The sequence below is a fragment of the Elaeis guineensis genome, chromosome 10, assembly GCF_000442705.2.
Source record: "Elaeis guineensis isolate ETL-2024a chromosome 10, EG11, whole genome shotgun sequence".
Lineage (NCBI taxonomy): Eukaryota > Viridiplantae > Streptophyta > Magnoliopsida > Arecales > Arecaceae > Elaeis > Elaeis guineensis.
The window spans coordinates 40,628,783-40,651,872 of NC_026002.2; the positions used below are offsets into that span (position 1 = coordinate 40,628,783).

The following is a 23,090-nucleotide window of genomic DNA, read 5'->3' on the forward strand; positions in this document are numbered from 1 at the left end:
AATTATAAAATTTTTTATTCAATTTTTTTTATAATTATTGATTGGACACTAATTATTGATTAACCACTTTGCTGCCAAAATCATATCTTAAATTTCACATAATTTTGATCAGATTATAAAATTTCTTATCTAAAATAACAACAACAAAAAGAAAGGTACATATGCTTACATCAAATCGAAGTACATTTATCTAAAAATAAATGAAAAAAATGACAGATCTTCGGGTGAAGCCTCACATACTGCAACCAATCGCTGAAGTTTAATCATCCAGAGCAGGGTCCTATGGTGATGGAGGAAATTGATGATAAAAATACTATACGAACTGATCAAATCATCCAAATCCCTCATCCAATTGGGCATCCATCTGTGCAAATCCCTCATCTAGCCGAGAATCCATATGTGCAAATCTCTCGCTAACAAATATCTTCAATGCATCTATGCGAGCAAATAATGCATGCTGATCGGATGACTGCTGATCGGACCATGTTGCATATGTAGGCTGCTCTCTATCGATAGGCTAACCGCCTCCTTCACCGTCATATTCTTCTTCATCTACTGTAGATGTACACATCTACACCCCATCATGAAATATATACCCCATATGCCTCAGAGATGCATGATTGTGAATATCACTATGTTTAACCTTAATAACTTCATCATCAGTCATGATGTAGACATCAAATACCTCAAATATAGCAGTCAAAATAGCTCCATATGGCAAGATAATTTTTGAACTTAGAAAACATTCATTCATATAAAACATCATTAAATAGGGCAAATTAACCCATCACCTAAAAGAACCATTCTAAGGAGATAAACATCTAAATATGATATGTGTTCTCTATGATCTTCTCTGGGCAGAAAATTAAATGTAAAAATGTGATGGATTAATCTAGTTTTAAGTGGTAATAGATTTGCATCAGGTTTAGCAGTCACGCTTATATTGTCCTCAAAAATAGTTCTAACACAAGAAATATAGTCTAATACTGAATAATTTCAAACAGTACTATCATTGAAAAATCTATCACCATCTAATAGAATATCCAAAATTTGACCTAAAACTTCACAGTCAAATTCGATCAATTGTCCTTTAACATACGATGAAATAGAACAAGACTTACTATTAAAACTAAAATTATTATAAAAATAGTGAATCAGAGTAGGATATGTTGGTTTGTTGAGCGTAATCATAGATAGCCAACCCATCCTTTCAAACAAAAATTTAATACAAAAATCACTAAAACTATTTAAATCCACTATTCTACCTCCTACAACTTTCTTTCGAAAAAGTTTGATTGAAATTTTTCACTACAATCACTATTTAGAAAAAAAGGACTCTTCATACTTACGAGATAGTTGCTTTCTTTTCTCTATTTGAGCTCTCTTTCCTTTCGACAAAATTTCACTTTTTTTTAAGCCATAATTGGTTTTAAGAAGGGGGATCAAAATTTGTGGACTAAATGCACCAATACAAGAAAATTTCTGAAAATCTCAATGAGGAGTAAGAAGGATTGGGGGTGGATTTAAAGACAATAAAATTATGGGTTGGACCTATGATTTCTCGAATTCGTGGGTTGAACCTACGAATACAAAAATTCGTGGGTTCAACTCATGAATTTTGTTCAAATTTAAAAAAAAAAATATTGAAGTGGCTGAACCCATGAATTCAGGTTAGACCCACGAATCCATTTAATCAATTCGTGGCTCTAATCCACGAATTCAAATATCAAAATTCGTACATCTAATCCACATGGACTAGAGAATTTATGGGTTCAATCGATAAATTATCTATATAAACTATAAATTCATAAGTTGAATCCATAAATTTATCTGACGTATCCTTCTTACGGTAGTTTCGTAAATAATCTATAAATTATGATATTTTTAAAATATTTTATTAAAAATATATTATCTTAAAAAAAATCCTGCGTCATCATCATACGGGTCAGAGATGTGTTTATTAGAATGCTATTTTAGCCCGCTTATGGGTGACGAAGCGTTCTGCAGACATACGGATGCTTGTCATTTGTCACTCAACATCGTTTGCCTCTTCTAGTACAATATATTACAAGGAGCAAAGTCAAATTTGGCTGAGCTCATAAATTAATTGGGTGCTTGGCATTTTTTTTTTTTATACAAGTCTGACGAGTTTTTACCCCCTTTTTTTTTACTTTTTACTGGGTGACACACAAATCTTCCCTTCTTTTTTTTTTTTTCTTCCCTTACTTCAAGTAATTTTTTTTGGAATCTTTTCTGATAGAGACATAAAGGCCCACTCATACTATAATTATAAGGTCCAAAATTTTGGATTCTGTCCTTCAAAAATTAACCTTAAGAACAGGAGTAGGACAACTAAACTAACCTCTAATTTAACTATAAAAAAATGATCGGAGGTTGCATGAGATATGAGGGTTTTTGCAACGTGTCCCTCAATCCTCATCAAAATCCTAATTCGTTGTCATCATTAAATGCCCTCTTGACGCTGAGGATGCTAAAAAACATTAAGCATAAATCTCGAAATAAATATAACTATAAGCAGGTAGAGAAGGAAGAATTGGAGTTATGACAAGTCACATGAAATAAATGGTTATAATACTGCGCTATAAATTGAACCATTCTGAGCATCATGAATTAACCTGCTTGATATACATGCATAAATCTAGAAATAAATATCTCCATGTTATACTGCAAAAAAACGCTTTGGATTAACGCCGCCAAGCCAACTTCCATTCTTTATGTTGGCATTGAAATCGAAGCACAGAAACATCACGCAAAAGAAATTAATATTAACTTACCCTTCAATTAATTATTAGAGAAGTCAATCGAGCCAATCCATTGCCCTGCCAATGGAAGCCAAAAGACCTCTCCATCTCCATGTAATCTTTATACTCCATTTATAGTCTCATGTCTTAACATGATGCAAACAGTTTTGAAGCACCTCAAGGTAGATAAGATGGTCTCGATTAAATCAGATCTTCCACCGACAGCTTTAGGTGAACTCGAGAAAATAGCAACTCAATTTTTTTTTTTTTTAAAAAAAGTTCATTTAAAAAGAATGCATGAAAAAGGACTGAATATTAGAATGATCTTTCCGTAACACCCAAAATTGAAATCTTTCGGAAACCACCATCCATGCAAGATGAAGCATTAAATTAAGACCTTGGCAACAGAGAACCAATTTGGGTCCTACGTTGAGAAGGTAAGAGATAATTTTGAGCAACTTCAGGGATAAACATCACTCCCCTCTTCTACAACAATGTTCGGGCATCCTGGTCTTCTCCCCAACTAACCTTCCAAAGAAAGTTGCTTGGCCATAAAGAACCTTTTTCAGACTTCAGCATCATCAGTGCTGTACAATTTGATGAAGTGCAAAGAATATGAAAAACACCACCGAACAAAATCCAAATCCTCATCTCACTAACTTAACCCCCAGCAAACTACCATAGTTTACATGCATAACAGACACCATCCTTGCAACTGAAACAACTGATTTTAGTAATTCAACAGAGAGTACTTCACTCTCAATATAATCTTCCCTTTCTCAACTCCAAGCTTCCCACCAGTCACCAACCAGTGCCCTGGTATTTCATCAGGGCCTTTGCACATCTCCGACGTATCCACAAGTTTCATCAGTTTCCCCAAATCTCTCGAGCCTGAACTTGAGTCAACTGAATCTGTAGAATCTCCCACGGACGGTATCCTTGATTTGTCGTCTGGACAAGCTGGGTTGTGGTCCCACAGGGATCTTCTTATGGTGCATCCAGGTACCTTACAATAGAGAAGTTTCATGTGCAACACATTCTTCGCTCCAAAGTCCCAAACTCCTAGCTGAGCTCCAGTGACTATATACGCACCAGAGATGCCACCAAGAAAAGTCTCATCGTTCTCTATTGGTGCTGTACAGACATGAGAGAAGTTCTTCCACTTCACATGCTCAAACCACCGGCTATCTTGCTCCTCAGGTCCCTGCCACTTTGGCGCACCAATGGCTATGTGGGTGTCCCAATAAGGTTGAAGAATCTTTGGGAGAGATGCCAGGTGCTGGACCTGAATGTGTAGCCGGTTCTGCTTGGCTCCTTCCAGGCACAATCTTAGGCCAGTGACAGGCTTACGCCCAACTGATATCTGCATAATTATTCAAATGGTATCACAGGAAAAAAAGGATTAAAAAGAATGTTTATTGCCAAAACAAAATTACAACACTGCATCCTCTGTATAGTAAAAAATTTAAAATTATCATTGGCTTGGGGTACAAGTGGAGGAGAAGGAAAGCAAAAGGAAATACGGTTGAAGCTTCAGTACAAAGAAAGGGTACCTACTGCCACAAAAAATTGTTAGTGACGACATGCCCATGGCCGTTTCTATATTAAATAGATCCAGATGGTCGATAATTCAGATGCACCAATTACTAATATGTATTATATAGGACTCAGAATTTACAGTTAATGCTGAGAGATGATGATAACAAATGATCCTTCTGAAACATAACTGACTCGTAAGTAGATGCTGTCTAAAGAAGTAATGCCAATTTTCTCGACTGGCTTAACAAGCACAAAGATAGCATAGCATAGACTGGCAGCATATTAGACGTTGTAATATACCACGATACGATCACAGTTTCAAAGCAGGTATGATAATAAGGACCGCACATGAACAGTCAACTTGACAAATAAAATATGCAATGATATAGAATATTTGCTCTAGTCCATTTTATCAAGAAACAGAGCTTTATCAATCTCAAATCACACTTTTTAGTAGAAGTCATTACTGATCAATTGGTTATGAAATTCAAATATTATAGCATTTACATATCATTAAGGGCACAGAAAAATTGAGGCAATGTCCCCGAGATGGAGTTTAACATTCAATAGTAGAAGCTAGTATCAACCCAATGTTCCTAATAGCTCTATTCAATTCTATGTGCTCATGACAAGCGCACCTGCTCTTGGCTGACCTGAAGCTTCGGCCCCATAATGCTAAACTGCAAATATGGGCAGACTGGCTCTTTTCTTTGATGTCCTGGAAGTTCATTGCGAACTGGGGCCCATATCCTGGGGACCTGAAACTCCAGAAAATATTGCAGCTCTTCTATTGGAGGCTTATCTGCAAATGATACAGAATATTTTCAGGTTAGGCAAACAAGGATCCCATGAGAGAGTAATTTAAAAAAAAACAAACATGTGTAAGGGTGAGACATACATTCCAGATAAAGGTTGATAGCACGCATGAGATGGTCCTTCCCTGGCATGCTTTCAAGGAGAGAAGTGATTGGACAGAAGGTAATTTCAATAACATCAGGAGCCGAATAGACAGTTCTTGCCCACTTGGTATAGCTTTGGACTAGATCATCTCCACCCCTTCTTCTGAAAATGACAGTAACATCCTGCATCAACAATTGTATGAGAAAAATGGAGGCTCAAACATTAGAGCATACCTCGACACTTAAAACTGCCAGGGTTTAAATGTGAGCCATGAGTTTTCTCCAGCACGTCTTTACATTATCATTAAGCTCATTAAGAATAAGCACAATAATGAATATTCGAACCACATTGAACAAAAGTCCATTTGACTACCTTGACTGATAATAATATAAACAAGAGCAATTAGGTTTTAGGTTTCTGCTGAAACCGACGAATTTAGTTTAGGACAGCTCTGGCAGTTTGGGCTAATCTTAGCCAAAATTGACAGTAATTTACTAGGAGGGCTAAATTCAAATCATGTATACTAATGTCTGGTACATACAATGCATGTGGAGAAAGTGTGAACAACTGTGGTCTCCATTTAATTAAAGATTCTTTTTATTATCCAGGTAACTTTATAAATATGCTCCCACTTTAATGCGCAATCTCCTCCTGTTTACCCTTTACAGCAAGACCTTAAGTTAAGTGGGTTGCATTTATTACAACCAGGAGAAGCTTTAAAGGAAGAAAGGATGGAGGGTAGAGATGTATCCAGCAAACAGCATATGCGACCATACTTGAAGGATGCAACACCACCTAAAAGCCTCTGTATTATAATACTAGAGAGGTAGTTAGTGTCATTTTGGATCATTCTTCATTCTTTATGACAAAAAGGGGAGACCTAACTCATAAAAGACAAGTCAAGCTTTGAGAACTCTTTTCTTAAGATTAAGCTGGAAAATATTTTCTTCAGCTTAAACTAAGATTTCGCAAATTTGCATTAAAAAAGGATCAATTTACTGCCTTCAAAATAATGAGATATTATTTTTTAATAGTCCCAATCACAAATCTATCTCTAAAGGGCCCAACCAGTACAATATAATCTATATTAATCCAACATTTCTTTATTTAATTCTTTTTATTTTTAATTTATCTCTATAATTATTTTTCCAGTTGAGATTGCAGAATTTGTTAGTAAAACTCCTTTTGCATAGCCAAACCTAAAACTAAGTTTTCAAACATTGAGGTCAATTTTATGATAATGTTACAAATGTGGTATTATATGAGCTAATATAATATTTTAAGGTTCAATATTTGGAGGAGGAAAATATCAAACTTCATTGGCAAACTTGCATAGTGTGATGTGTGCTTGATCGGGAGCTTAGTTCCAAAACACATGGTGAGATATTCAAAACTTCTTTCTTGAGTAGTACTCCATCAAACTAATTATGCATTTCTTAAATCAAATCAATTTGGATCGAGTCAATCATAAACTTAGGTTGTGTCTTGTGCACATGTGGCGCATTGCTGTGCAGGATTATTCATAAGCATGGCAGGTGAAGATTATTGTCTGGCCATAGGCCTTACATGTTTTGTCCTGTCTGCTTGTGGCCATTATACCATCAGCACAAGCTTGATTATGGCATCACTCATGTCAAATTGGGACAAGGTTGCAAGCATCACATTTGTGACATGTGATTACCCTATATGAATTCATTGGTCACACACAAGTGCTACACATTGGGTGCTGAATGGTTACAAATGAGCATGCAATCACAGCAAACATACCACATTTTCAAAATGCAAGTTTCTCAGTGGTCCAAGATCACTTAGCTTGTGATAGTCTTTGGACTTGGACAATTGCTAGGTAGCTGTAATTCTCTCGGAGGTGGCTGATCCACCTCTTACAAGAACTTGCAATGTAAGGCCCAACTGCTGGTTTCTCTCGAGAATTCCAAGCAAGAAGAAGAACCTGAAGTATGCTTATGGATTTGAAAACCATCATTATGGCCATGGCCACAAAGGAGACCTCCTTTGAGACATCAAGTATTTACTTTCAATAACACCCCTTTTACATATCCAGCCACTACCAGTAGTTGATTTTATTTATCTAAATGAAGAGAACCAACATTTGACAAGGCATTTTCCTCTAATCACTTCTGCAATAGCAATATACACTTTGGGAGAAGATATTTCATACCCATCCCAAAAAGAGTTATAAACATTAACAACATATTATTTTGATACATATTTAACAAAGATATGCAATGCTAATATAGTTTTTCTTATAGGGAAATGTTTTCCTCATATAATACAGATAGATATATTAAATCAAGAAAAACCATATAGGCCGCCAATACTGATCATTAAATAGTAGTTTTGTAATTTACATATAGAGCATATATCAAACAAACATGTCATCCAGCTTGGTTTGGTTTCCATTTCCATACTGCAATTTTTATGCATAATAATATTACTGCAATTCTTATATTGCATGCATATAATTGTAGGAAAGATGGTGATATATGTCATCTTCTTAGAAAAGAACAATTTCCATAATTCACTAACTTCATTCCCCTTTTTTTGATTTACCGGTCATAATTATTTTGTGGTGGTAAAGAAGTTTTAATTGTTGTCAAGAAAATGGAAGCAATTTGTAACCTTTATATGCATATGTAAGTCAAAGATAGAACAAAAATTGTAAAATATGAATGCGAAAGTAAGGGCCTACTTGGCATCGCCATTATTTTTTTTTTTTGATTTTTTTAAATAGAATAACAGAAATCAATGCAAAAAACATGTTTGGTGTTGTTGTGTTTATATTCTATTTCTCAAAAGTCATTTTTATTACTTCTAGAAACAATGAAAATATAATATTCTTACTTTCACTATTTTAAAAAATAAAAAAACTCATGTCTTTTACCACCACCACTAACACTATATCCATCCTGACACCATCATTGCCGCCACTACTGCTGTCATCTCCACCAACACCAACATTGCCAGTCCATCATCACCACCGCCATTGTCTCCATCATCGTCACCGCCATCGTTGTTGCTGCAACCTCCACTACATCACTATCACCACCATCGTTCTCCAAACTAAACGGTCAGGCCGTGCCGAACTGTAGCGGGAAGAAATCGGTCCGATTCCAACATACAAAACAACATAGCAACAATCTCAGAGGGAGAGAGAAGAAAGAGAGGAAACTAGAGAGGGCGGGAGAGGAAGAGAGGCCACCGGAGCTCTTGCCGAGCTCGATAAGGGTGGAGGGATGGAAGGAGAGAAAGAGGGAGATCCTTACCAAGTGTCCGAAGGCTGTCAGAGGCCACCGAATGAACGATGGCGACGCCATCTCCAACGGCCGCCAAGCTAGCATCGAGGCCAAAGGAGGACCTCTGCCCTCCTCCAATGCGAAACAGGAGTTCGCCCCTATTTCACATTTTTTTGGCTTTTATCGCGCGAAGTTGGCAACGTAATTACCGACTTCGCCATATTTTTTTTATAATTTTGGTTGAACTGCTTGCCAACTTCACGTGATAAAAATCAAAAAAAATACAAAATAGGGGCGAACCCCTGCTTCGCACTGGAGAACGACGTTGGCTTGCCGGCCGTTAGACATGTCGCGGCAGCATCGCCGTCCATCCAAAGGCCTCCGACAATCTTCGGACACCCAATAAGGACCTCCCTCTCTCCTTCCTTCCCTCCGCCCTTATCAAGCTTGGCAAGAGCTCGAATTCCTCTCCTTCTCCTTCTCCCCCTATCTCTCTCTTCCTCTCTTTCTTCTCTCTCTCTCCTCTACCCTATCGGTTCGGCCAGGCATGGACCAGTATGGATCCATACCGAACCATACCCCCGGCTCGCCGATACAGGGTCCGATTCTGGTTCGATGATCCTTGATCACCACTATTGCCTCTACCATGTCTATGCCACATCACCACCACCACCACATTGTTGGTGCCCTCACCACGATTCTCACTGCAACCACAATCCTGTGGCACACCATATCACCACCACCACCACCACCATCATTATCTCTACCACCGCTACCACCACCTCGAGCACCATCATCATGTTTATATTATTAAAAATACTTGACCACGACAAACATATTTATATTTTTAAAAATTTTAAAATAAAATAAATTTTTTATTTTTCTATTGAAAATAAAATAAATGATAGTGATGCCAAATGCCACCTAAATATGTTGTATTACCTCCTTTGCAGCAAGATATGGAGCATTGGGTGGTTGCGGGTATATTCCTTGACTGTTGAACACAAAAGAATCCACAGCCTGAAATCCATCCATTACAAATATGTTAAGCCAATGTGCAACACAGGCCAATTAATTGGTTGACGAGCAGTTTCCAAGAGATAAAACAAAAAGCACTAGCCTTATCCTTCAGCTTCAAGGGACCTGAACTTGTAGACCTTTCAGTTTCTGAGAATCTATGGTCTCCAATGTCCTGGATGTAGTTCTTTATTTCCATGGATGATAAATGTGACAAGCTGTGCTGCTTGACATAAATCACATCCTTTCCACCAATAGTAATGGATGTGATGACATGAGTCCCGTAACTCTCAATAAATCTGCAACAAGCACAACTATTGAAGGTCTTCCATTGTTGTAAAAATTTTGCGGTCTTTCACCACAGATTATGTATATTTAATTTACCTTGCTAAAGACAATGGTTCCCATGAAAGTGGCACGGCATGCCTGACCTCTTCTCGTAATGATGAAGGTTGTTTTCTCAAGTGAACATTACATAAAGGAATGAACATCCCTTCCATTGCAAGGCTTTTTGTAGCCGCAGCATCAATTTTCTTTGACCCAGTAAAACTGAATGCAGTATTAAAACTTCCAATGGGAAAATTTCCCAGTAGATGAGCTTTTGTGTTAAAATATTCTGCCATCTGCACTCACTCATAGGGGGAAAATCATAACTGACGAGATATGATACTCAGCATGCAAATAGCACATCTTACACCATATAATAAGCAGAATATAATATAAATACAGCAAAAAACATTGTGACTTTTGAAAAATAATGTAGCCAGGATGATAACTGCTACAAACCACAAGCACTTGCAACTCTTTCCTTGTTACAGAGGAGCTGGAAATATTAGAATAACATGACTTCATGGTCTGCCTACATGTCAAATTAGAAAATACATTCCTTATGAATGAAGTGACAAGGAGGGGAAAGGCCAGGAGGGAGGATGGACATTGGGAGATTCTGAACAATGGTCAAAACAACTGACCGCTGAAACAAGCAATACATTGATAGTGTTCCTTTCTCCTCAATGACCAATATCCATTAAAAGTAGTTCTCCAAAGTCAAGGTGAATGGATGCTTTTAACAGGATTATGTGTTGTTTTGGTCCTATTGTTTTGGACACGTGGATATCCCATTTTTCAATTGTTGAATAGAAGATTGAAGGTTAGCGAATTGACCGGTTTAAAAGAAACTCATCGGTTTGGAGTGTACACAGAAGGCGAAGATGGCATGGAAACGACATCAAGGACTGTAGGCTTGTCTCTTAAATGAAAGGTTATCAAGCATAGTAGTTCAAAAACAACAGTAAATAATCAGGCTCAATACTTGGAACATGTTACTCGGGCCCACATATTTTTGCAACTACTATTTGAGTGTTGGATTCCCATGCTGAGCATGTTTAATATCTCTATTTCCAGAAAAATTAGTGACTTATTTAATTCCTTCTGGATTTGAGCTTAGAAGGAAGGCTTGTAAATTTTGGTTTGAAATCCATTCACTCTATCCTCTGCCACTTTGAACACGAAGCAACATAAAACTTATAGTTCCCTCAATCAAGACAAAATCCTACTGCTCGCGTTCCTCTCCTGGTTTCAAAGGTATGGTAATCTATTTCCTAGAATTATTTGAGGTGGCCATGTCATTTTTATGACACATAGAAGGAGGTCATCATCTTGTTTGTTCAATAGTATCCATTGAATCCAACAAGGATTAACATTCCATAAGAGAAGGCATAAGGAAACCTGAAAAGCTGCAAAAAGGTCAACAATAGTAAGTCTGATATATGTGGCTTAGCTAGTACAAAGCTGCAATCTACAAACTTTACTTTGTCATATTACAAAACTAATGTACCAAATATGAAATTCTATTAAAAGTTATGTCCTTCCACCGAATCAATCAACCAGAACTGATACAGACAAGGTCTCCATGTCAAAGATAAGATTCTACAAAATATCTATAATAACCTATAGCACAAATTGATATGCCCTTAATATGAAGCAGCTTTACTGATGAATACTTAATTTAAGCCGTTAGAGGCACTAAATATAGTAATAATTGATGTTATTTTATTGAAATTTGATGCTCTCTAGTCTATTTTGCAGGTGATGGGGAGTTTGGGTTCATACAATTCAAATTGGATTCAAATCGAATCAGATTTGAGTGAACCAGGCAATCAGCTCCCATTCCAGTGTGAACGCGATTTAAATATCAAGGGTTCAGATTAAAAAATCACTCTAAATGAAGACCAAGTGTGAACACGGCTTATTGATCAATGGAGGAGAAGCAAGAGACTTGATCTAAGGGTCCTTATTCATGCTCCCACCTCTCTTTTCATGAAATCCTAGCCTCCCCACTCTACAAATAGAACCTCAAGACCTCTATCTTCTCCAAGCAAACCAACGCCTAAGTTTCTCTCCAAGCTGCTGCCCCCATGTCTCTTTCTCTTCTTCATAAGTCTAGAGGAGGTACTAACCCTAGCACGGTACCATATGCCTCCATAGATCTCTTTTCCACATTCTAAGAAATCTAGAAAAGATCCTAATCCTAGTGCCGCTACCCTTTCTCTTCCACATACCCTCTTCCATCTACCGTTCTTCTTTAGAGTTTCTAGACCAAGCCTTCCAACTATCCTACCACTGTCTACATGAAGGAAGACGAAGGATTCAAGGAGACGTATCCACTATCAGGTTTTTATTTTTTACTTTAGATTGTTTGACTGCCTTATATGCTTTACTGCTTTATATTTCTAATTGATTATTTCCTTCTCTTGTACCTTACTTTTCATACTTTACTTTGCTTATTAGTAATTTGCCTTTTATTGTTAGTTAATTTACTTTCCATTTAGTTAGATTCACTAGATCTTCTCATACCTAATTAACCTAATTTAAAACTTACCTCTTATTCCTTCTTGCTTAAAGATAACATAATATAAAAAGAATATAGAGACCCCCCACCAACCTTACACTTACCTGGCTAGTTGAGCGACTAGTCTGCTACTTGGAGTGCTTGAAGGAGACCTTGGTAGTTAGGAGCTGTCTAAATCTAGGATAACCCATAGTCAGGATTGATTAAACCACTTGTTTGTTAAGTAAAAATATCAAACTTAATTAATTCTTCCTTCTTTTCTTAGCCTTAGAACTCTTTAAGTTATCTTCTTTAGAACTCTTTTCTCTCCCCCTCCTTTTCTCATCTTCTTTTTCAAAAAATAAATTGCTGAAATTAAAACTCAGTGAGATCTTTTGGGTGCATGCTAGGACGCCGATCATTACAACCTGATTTACACCCATTAGACCTAAAGCTAGAAAAAATGATTCGAACAAACCAAATCAAAACCATGGATCCAAAACAGGAGACTGACCCACCACGACAATTGAGGGAGTATTTTACTCTCTCATCTTATACCTACTCACCATGTATCCAACCTCTTCCTGTGGAGGCGGCACAATACGAAATCAAATCCAGCATTATTCAAATGCTACCATCATTCTATGGACTGACGAACGAGGATCTGTACAAATATTTGGACGAATTTCTTGAGATATGCTCCATAGTAAAAATCCAAAACTTCTCCGATGATGCCCTCAGGTTGAAATTGTTTCTTTTTTTCACTTAAGGACAAAGCCAAGCATTGGTTAAACTCCCTAGATTCCATAACCATTTCAACTTTGGACCATCTTCAGAGAGAGTTCCTCAAAACATACTTTCCAATTGAAAAAACAAATCAAATTAGAAAAACCATCACTAATTTTTTCTAATTGGATGGTGAATTTTTCCATGAGACATGGAAAAGGTTAAGGGACCTTATTCGTAGATACCCCCACCACGTTGTTCCCAAATGGCAACTTGATCAGTATTTCTACGATGGTCTATCGGAGAAACACCGACAAATAATCGATGCATCGTGTGGTGGGATATTCATGCTAAAGAGTGAGGATGAGGCTTGGCAACTCTTTGAAACACTTAGTGAGAACTCTTTGCATCACATGTCTACCACCTCTAGAGAACAACCCATATCTTAATAAAAAAGAGGTGGAATCTATCAAATTGAAAACATTATGGATATTCATAGTAAGGTAAATGAGTTATCCCAAAGATTAGACCGTCTTCTGAATACTAGACACTCTCCGATTCTACCTAACCCAGTCCAAAATGTTTATGCATTGGGTGCAAGCCCGACCCATTTTGTTAGTAAATGCCCAACCGCACATCAATTTCCTGAGTTTGTGCACGAGCAGATCCAGCAAGCTCAAACTCAACAAGCTCGTAGACCAGAAAATGATCCATACTCGAACACTTATAACCCCGACTGGAGAAACCATCCAAATTTTTTCTAGAGACCACAGCCAATGGTTAGCCCTGCTGTACCTAGACCCAATTATCAGGACCCGACATATAAGCATGGACCATACCATCAGTTCCAAAGTGCTCCTCAACCGTCTACCACTGGTCACAGCTCAGCTTTCGAGGAGAAGATTCTAAAAATGCTAGAACGATTAGAAATCAACACCCAAACCCTTAACTCCCACATGTAATCCATTGCTAAGCTAGAGACCCAAATAAGTCAACTAGCAACCACATTCAGTAGGAGAGAAGGAGGAAAGTTACCTAACCAACCTGAGAGCAATCCGAGAGAGCAATTCATGGTTGAGAGCTCCAATGCTCCAAAAAAATTTTCTGAACACGTTAAATCAATCATGACTCTCAAAAGTGGGAAGGTCATTGAACACACGAGTAAAACCAATGAGACCAACCCTAGACCTCTGACCAAGCCCGAATCACCCAAGAACAAAGAGGACCCAAAAGTAGAGAATGGATCAACTGCATCGGAATCACCTTACTTGCCTAAAGTCCCATTTTTGAGTGCTCTAAAGGCCCCTACTCTTGCAGATAAGAAGGGAGAAAGACTTGACGAGATGTTAGAATTATTTAAGCAAGTCCAAATTAATCTTTCCCTTCTAAATGCAATCAAACAGGTCCCAGCTCACGCAAAATTTTTGAAAAAATTATGTAGCCAAAAACGTAAATCCCGATTACAACTTTCAAAGAAAGTATGCTTTACTGAACAAGCTATCTCTGTATTCCAGCACGCTACCCCTCTAAAGCTTAAAGATCCTGGTACCCCTACCATTTCTTGCATTATAGAGGACTTTCACATCGAGCAAGCTCTCCTGAACCTAGGGGCCAGTGTGAACCTTTTACCTAGCTCAATTTATGAACTTTTTGGATTTGGAGAACTGAAACCCACGTCGATCACTTTACAGTTAGCTGATAGATCAATTAAGACACCACGTGAGATGATCGAGGATGTTTTGATTAAGGTAGATGAGTTCTATTTTTCAGTTGATTTTCTAGTCCTTGACATGGAATTGAGCAGCAATTCAAGGCAAATTCCTATTATCTTAGGCAGACCCTTCCTAGCTATGGCAAACATGTGCATCAATTATAGGACAGGAGTCATAGACGTATCATTTGAGAATAAGAAACTGAGACTGAATGTGTTTAGTGCATCCCAGGGACCATTAACTGATAATTGCTTCAAGATAGATACATTCGAGGACATCATTGAGGAAGCAACATCAACGATTTTTGTACATGATTTTTGAGACACCCACTTGACGCACTTTGGAGTGGATGATTGTGATATGGAGGGAGGAAGCGAAGAAGTAAATATTCTAGTTGATACATCAAATGCTAAAACTACTCCCCCTTGGACAATCAAGTACGAGTCATTGCCCGCATTAGCCAATACACTCACAGCACCATCATTAGAATCACCACCTGTACTAAAATTAAAGCCACTTCCGGCCACACTCAAGTATACAATCTTAGGACCTAATGACACCCTCCCGATGATCATTGCATCAGACTTGACCCCGAATCAGAAAACACAATTGATTGACATTCTGAAGGAAAACAAAGAGGCTATCGGCTGGTCCATTGCCGATCTAAAAGGAATTGACCCCTCCATCTGTATGCACCACATTCATTGCGAGGCAGATGCCAAACCCCATTGAGACATGCAGAGGAGACTGAACCCAAACATACGGGAAGTAGTGAAGAAAGAGGTGGTAAAGTGGTTAGATGCTGGAATCATCTATCCCATATCTGACAATAAATGGATCAAGCCCACCTAAGTAGTACCTAAAAAATCATGTATTACTGTGGTAGAGAATGAAGAAGGTGAATTGCTTCCCACTCGCACACCATCTAGCTGGCGAGTATGCATTGACTATAGAAAACTAAACGCCGTTACTAGGAAGGACCATTTTTCATTATCCTTCGTCGATCAAATCCTAGAACGCTAGCGGGTCAACATTTTTTCTATTTTCTAGATGATTATTCAGGATACAATCAGATACCTGTATTTCCGGATGACAAAGAGAAAACCACCTTCACTTGCCCCTATGGCACTTTTACTTTTCGACATATGCCATTCGGACTCTGCAATGCACCTGCTATATTTCAACGATGCATCTTGACCATTTTTTCGGATATGGTGGACAAATATCTCAAAATTTTCATAGATTTCTCCGTATTTGGAACCACCTTTGAAGATTATCTCCATAACCTCTCCAAAGTTCTTAAGCGCTGTACGGAGACATTTGATTTTAAGTTGAGAAAAAAGCCATTTCATGGTTCGAAAAGGAATCGTATTGAGACATTATTTTTGAAAAAGAGATTAAGGTAGACAAAGACAAAATCGAAGTCATTTCAAAACTACCACCCCTACTTCGGTTCGACAAATATGATCCTTCCTAGGTCACGCTGGATTTTACAGACGCTTCATTAAAGATTTTAGTAAGATATCGAGACCCTTGTGCAATCTACTAGTTAAGGACACGCCATTTGTCTTTAATGAAGAATATCTACAAGCCTTCCACACATTATAAATAGCCCTGATAACAGCATCCATAATAAAACCCCCTGATTGGTCCTTTCCATTTGAAATTATATGTGACGCTTCTGATTTCGCAATAGGAACCATCTTAGGTCAAAAAATCAACAAGGAGCCACATGTGATCTATTACGCTAGCAAAACTCTATCCGATGCCCAATTAAACTACACCACGATAGAAAAAGAGCTACTAGCGGTGGTATTCGCCCTTGATAAATTTCGTTCATATCTATTAGGGTCTAAGATTCTAGTGTATTCTGATCATGCGGCTCTGAAACATCTGCTTTCAAAGAAAGATACTAAATCGCGATTGATCAGATGGATCCTTCTGCTTTAAGAATTTAACCTAAAAATCCGAGACAAGAAGGATTCCGAAAATGTAGTCGCTGATCACATTTCTAGAATCTTAGTTGATCATACGATAGGTACAGATGAAGTCAAGGAGAAATTTTCCGACGAACAACTTTTTGCAATCTCCTCTGACCAAATCCCATGGTTTGCCCACATCATTAACTATTTGGCAACATGACAAGTTCCTTTCCATTGGACAAAACAGGAGAAGGATCGATTCTTCTCACAGGTCAAACATTATTATTGAGAGGAACCCGAATTGTTCAAATATTGTCCTGACCAAGTGATTCGACGCTGTGTCCCTGAGAGTGAGTATCAAAGTATACTTACTTTTAGTCACTCTCATGCATGCGAGGGACATTTCAGTGGGAAAAAAACAGCCGCTAAAGTGTTACAAAATGGGTTTTACTAACCGACACTGTTTAAGAATGCATATAAATTTTGTCTTAAGTGCTTGCGCTGTCAGCAGACGAAAAATATTTTTAAAAAAAACATGATGCCACTATTCCCCATATTGGTCGTGGAAGTTTTTGATGTTTGGAGAATCGATTTTATGAGCCCCTTTCCTTCATCCTACGGATACGAATATATTTTGGTTGCGGTAGATTACGTATCTAAATGAATTGAAGCTATGGCAACCAGAACGAATGATCATAAAGTGGCAATCAAATTCATCCAACAGAACATCTTAAGTCGATTTGATTGCCCAAGAGCCATTATTAGTGATAGAGATGCTCACTTTATGAATAGGCACTTTAAAAGTTTAATGAAGAAATACGGAATCACTCATAAAGTTGCCATACCATACCATCCCCAAACTAGTGGCCAAATAGAAGTCTCCAATAGGGAGATCAAACGAATTCTCGAGAAGATGGTTAGGCCTGATCGAAAAGATTGATCTGGACGATTAGACGATGCATTATGGACCTACCACACTGCATACAAAATCCCGATAGGAATGTCTCCTTATCGGCTCATTTTTTGAAAAGCCTGTCATCTACCGGTAGAACTAAAATACCGCATATTTTTGGCCATAAAGCAATTCAATTTCGACATCAAAAATGCAGGTAGTAATAGAAAACTACAATTGAACGAATTAGAAGATCTATGCAATGAAGCATACAAGAATCACAAATTTATAAGGCTCGAACTAATGCTTATCATGATAAATACATTTCACGAAAAATATTCGAACCTAATCAAAAAATGTGGCTTTATAATTCGAGGTTGCGACTATTCTCTGAAAAACTCCGTTCACGTTGGGATGGACCATATGTCGTAACTCAGATGTTCCCTCATAGAGCAATTGAAATCAAAGATCCTAAACAGGAAAATACCTTCCAAGTAAATGACCAACGATTGAAACATTATGTGGATGAAATCATAGATGGCGAACAAGTTGACTCAATTGAATTGCAGGATCCAATCTATAATTGAACTTTGGTTTGATCTGACAGAAGACCTTAAACTTAGCGCTTATTGGGAGGCAACCCTATATTTTATTTTTTTCAGTTATCCAAATTTTTTTTATTTTGTAGGAATCTAATAAGGATGACTAGCTAAGTTGAGGGGAGAACATCATCAACATCTGACGATGGTTTTTGGAAAACATGAAAGAACCTGCAAACAACAGCAAATCAGGTGGTATCCCTCCTTTTACATTTATTTTTCTTTTTCTTCCATTAGGGACAATGAAAATTAAGTTGGGAAGAGAAAATAACTAATTTAATTAAGTCCTCGAGTATGATCAGAAATAATTAGTTTTGTATATCTGGATTTTCTCCCGATTTGAAGTTAACTAGGCACCTTAATCAATGAGTGATTAACAATCTAAATAATTTTAGAGATATCAAGGAAGAAATTATTAAGGACTCCCAATTAATGGTAGAATTTATACCAGACTAAATTTTGGAGTGATCTAGAACCCCCTTTCCACCTACCTCAATGAAGAATCTGCTTCATACGGCTATGGGTGAAAAATGTCAAAGTATGCAAAAAATCCACCTTAATCATTGATCAAAAAAAAAAGATTTTAGTATTTCTCACTAAGTAATCAAACCCCTTCGCCTAAGTAAGCATTGTTATTCACGTCAAAAAGTGACAATATGAAGAAACTTCTTGTATAATTAGTTTTAACTCGTAATTTTTTTGACTCGAGTTAGTAAGTCTGAGGGATGTTTTACACCTAATGCCCTAAAGCCAACTGATTTGAAAGTTATTGGCCTAAAACTTGTTATAAAAGTCAATTAAAAAGCTTAAAGGATTAGGACATTGCACCAACTGTACATGTAAATATTTCTCTAAAAAAAAAAGAAAAAAAAAAGAAGAGAAAGAATAAGGAGAATAAACTGCAAAAAGACACTACACCAAACCCACGTTAAGTTAGAGGATTTAAAGAGAAAAGTGGAGAGTCGATGAAAGAAAATCTCTAAAAATTTTTATGGCTAATACTCAATCACTAATTAGATCGAATTGATAATCCAATGAAGTATCTCATTAATGGTCTAACCGGATATCCACTACAGTTGGGAATATCTAAGATAACTTTTGATTCAAAGATAATTTGGTACACAATACTAATGTATCTATTTTACTCGAGGACGAGTAAAAATTTAAGTTGGAGGATGTGATGAATACTTAATTTAAACCGGTAGAGGCACTAAATATTCTAATAATTGATGTTATTTTATTAAAATTTGATGCTCTCTAGTCTATTTTGCAGGTGATGGGGAGCTTGAGTTCATACGATTCAAATTGGATTCAAATCGAATCAGATTTGAGTGAATCAGGCAACCAGCTCCCATTCCAGTGTGAACGCGACTTAAATATCAAGGGTTCAGATTAAAAGATTCCTCTAAATGAAGATCAAGTGTGAACACGATTTATTGATCAATGGAGGAGAAACAATAGGCTTGATCTAAGGGTCCTTATTCACACTCCCACCTCTCTTTTCATGAAATCCTAGCCTCCCCACTCTATAAATAGAACCTCAGGGCCTCTATCTTCTCCAAGCAAACCAATGCCGAAGTTTCTCTCCAAGCTGCTGCCCCCATCTCTCTTTCTCTTCTTCATAAGTCTAGGGGAGGTACTAACCGTAGCATGACACCATATTCCTCCATAAATCCTTTTTCCACATCCCAAAAAATCTAAAAGATGTCGTAATCCTAGTGCCGCTATCCTTTCTCTTCCACATACCCTCTTCCATTTACCTTTCTTCCTTTGAGTTCCTAGACCAAGCCTTCTAACCATCCTGCCGCTGTCTGCATGGAAGAAGACGAAGGATTCAAGGAGACGTATCCACTATCAAGCACAGCTAGAAGATCAACTTGCTTTCGTTGTTCTTGTATCAAACTTTTGTTTCTTTTTCATTGTATTTTTTTTATTTAATCAATGAAAAATATTTTTATTGCAATCTCTTTATTTCTTTCTTAGTTTCTTACAATCTATTATTTTTTTTTATTTATATTTTCGAAACAATCAACTAAGATCCCTGTGGATACGATCCCGACTCACCTTCTACATAATAGTGAGTAGGGTTAATTTTGGTGTGTCACGACACGCATCATTTACCAACACTTTTTTTTTTCTTTAACCATGTATAAGGTCAGCTCAGTCCAATGGCGCATCTTTAGATTTGATGTTTAAGTTTCAAAATAACTTGTAATTACCATTCTGATCATATGCTGCAAAAAATGGTCATTAAAAATTATAACGGATGTTCTAGAATAATTCCACAAGCTTCAATATTTCAGTCTAACTTCTTTCATCATGGTGCTTTATAAAGTCATGTGTGACTTCTGATGCATGAATTATGATGCTTCCACTTGGAAAAGGGACCAGCTTTGAGTTGATTATTGGCTGTGCCTATTGCATGATGCCTTGAACAAGTCCGCCATACACCATGCACTTGGTAGAACAACTTACATGCATTTGTTACTCTTTTTGACTATGAACCATGAAATGACCCTTGTTCTTTTCTTCTTAGTTATCATATGTGCCCACAAGAACACACTGTTTAACAATAGAAGTTTAACTGTTAATTCTAAAAATATGATTTCTACTAAGTCAAACTAGTTTAAGGACCTTACATGACTAAAACAGACACCGAGATATAAACATGGTTATATTAAAATGGCTAATGAAAAATATAATGCATATGCAACAGCAGTATATAGTTTATTCTTCAAACACTTCCACATTAAATTCGAAAAAGTTGACATACGGCTAAAGTGTAATCGATGGCCAAGTGGATTGTGTTTCTATATATGCTGCTGGTGGTCTCAAAAGGGTCCCTAAAAACAGACACATAATCCCGTACAAATCCAGTGCTATGTGAGCAATTTTCCTTGAATTAATATCTAGAAGTTACAAATCCTCTTTCCAATCTTTCATGATTATTAGACACTTCTAATTCACATTGGTTTACATAACAGAACTGAAAGTAAGATTCTCTGCAACTTGAATCACTGTATTCTGAAAAAAAATAACCAATTCAACCACAAGCATATTAAGCTCACAATTTTTATAGACTAAATTCACTCACAAGTACATACTTAGCATCAGTACACGAATAATGATGCAATGGCATTTAGTAAGGATGATAACATCGAGGAGAACACAATCAAAGCCAATAAAAGGGAAAAATTAGGGAAGTCAAGCAGAGTTAACACCAGACCTCATAGAAACCGCGAGCGCCAGTGCTCTCCCGCCCGCCGCTCTCCCGTGAGCACCTCACATCTCTCGACACATTGGGCACCACCAGACTGTCGGACACCACCAGATCTCTCGTGTGCACCTCATCGACCTCCACGAGCCTCGACCCAGCAGCCCCCTTGCAGTAAAGCAACCTCGTGTCGCAGTTGACATCAAAACCCTTACCCAAAGCTTCGATCGAACTCTGAATGGCACGAAGAGCCGCATTCTCCTCCATCCTCACCACCTTGCAGACAAAATCAAGAATCTAGAAAACTAAAACCCTAAGCATAAATTAAGATCCAAAATGATCCCTAGGACCGAACTCTCCATATCTGGGGTCCAGGAACGATTAAAGAACGAATCTTTTCCATCAGCGATGGTGTTCCTCACAATTTTTCTCGCTTAATTTCTTGGATCTTGTGAAAGAAGACGCCTTTCTTCAAAGTTTAAACCTTAGACCCTAAATCAAAATCCAAAAAGATCCTAGGACCGAACTCTCCAACTGGGGTTGGCAGGAATGATTAAAGAATGAATATTTTCCATCAGCGATGGCGTTCCGTGCAATTTTTCTGGCTTAATTTCTTGGATCTTGGGAAACAAGACGCCTTTCTCCCTTCTTTGTAGAAGTTAAAACCTTAAGCCCTAAATTCCAAACGGCGGATGTCGCTATCCACAACTAAATGAGAAGATATTTGGAAAAAGGATGGACGGAGTCAAAGCTAGAAGGATTCCGATAACCTTTTAAACTTCCTCAATGTGAGGGACTCCTTTGACTCTAGAGGCTAGAAAGACCTAAATTCGCTTCCCATCAGGCCAGCTCCAAGAAGCTACTCTTGGAGGATTGGAGGGGAGGTCTGTCTCATATATAACTGTGGATTGACTTTGGGGAAAGGTCTTTTTCCGGATAAGAGGTTTAGATCGATGGGAATCGCTGGACCGCACACTATCTTTTGACTAATCCCAAGAGGGGTGTGACGAAGGGAAGAATATGAAGACGAATGCAAGATCTATTTAAAGATTGCGTCCTGCGCATGGAACAATGAGAAGCATACATGCAAGAGCTATGCGTAAAAGGCATGGAGACCGCCTGTATATATGCTAACTTCAGCAATTTTCAGTCACTGACCACCACCTAATAAGATCCTGATGGTATATGTCCACTCGACGCAAACGCATTTTTGGAACTAGTTGTTAGAGAGAATAGCGAGTTTTTTTTTTTTTTTTGGTAAATAAGAATAGCGAGTTTTCATGAATCAGTTTACGCATATTCTGCGTTTCCATTTTAAGTGAACAAATAAAGTGAGATTCTTCTTACAAATTGATGCGACTAATTGATGCGACTGGAGAGTCGCATGTCTTTTTAGCTGGAAGAGTCCGAGATTTGACATCATGACATATGCAGTCCATCCACTCTGGATGCGTGAGCCTGGAGCCTCATCCAATGCAGCCAAGTTCTCATTTTGCCCACCACGCAATGTGACACGGGCAATGTACGAGCATTTGCTTGTCGTCAGCATTTTAACTTTCCGCAGGCTTTGTTGGTTCACGGTCTAGCTGCTTGATTTGCCCGTCAAGGTATAGATGGCGGGGATCAGATGAGGTTGTTTAGAGCTTCAAATTTCTGCCCCACGGGATCAAGTTCTAACTTAAGGGTTTCAAATTTGAATTTTGCTGAGACGCTGCAAAGATTA

General features: G+C 37.7%; 1 protein-coding gene across 1 annotated transcript; it reads right to left on the bottom strand.

Moving 5' to 3' along the window:
• Positions 1 to 3,106: 3,106 nt before the first annotated feature.
• LOC105052287 (MACPF domain-containing protein CAD1) lies at positions 3,107 to 22,445 on the bottom strand. The gene is made up of 7 exons (XM_010933054.4): positions 21,380 to 22,445; positions 9,857 to 10,095; positions 9,576 to 9,771; positions 9,398 to 9,475; positions 5,200 to 5,383; positions 4,940 to 5,103; positions 3,107 to 4,125 (listed from the first exon to the last, which is right to left on the bottom strand). Exons 1-7 carry the CDS (start codon positions 21,632 to 21,634, stop codon positions 3,493 to 3,495), a joined length of 1,749 nt encoding a protein of 582 aa, XP_010931356.1. The 5' UTR covers positions 21,635 to 22,445; the 3' UTR covers positions 3,107 to 3,492.
• Positions 22,446 to 23,090: the final 645 nt, after the last annotated feature.

What these genes read in the sequence shown, in the direction of transcription:
- LOC105052287 (XM_010933054.4), bottom strand. Translation starts at nt 21,634, where the DNA reads ATGGAGGAGAATGCGGCTCTTCGTGCCATTCAGAGTTCGATCGAAGCT. An exon ending in GCGCTCGCGGTTTCTATGAG is followed by an intron (nt 10,096 to 21,379) that starts GTCTGGTGTTAA and finishes GAGTGAGTGCAG; the next exon opens with ATGGCAGAATATTTTAACAC. An exon ending in CATATCTTGCTGCAAAGGAG is followed by an intron (nt 5,384 to 9,397) that starts GTAATACAACAT and finishes TTGTTGATGCAG; the next exon opens with GATGTTACTGTCATTTTCAG.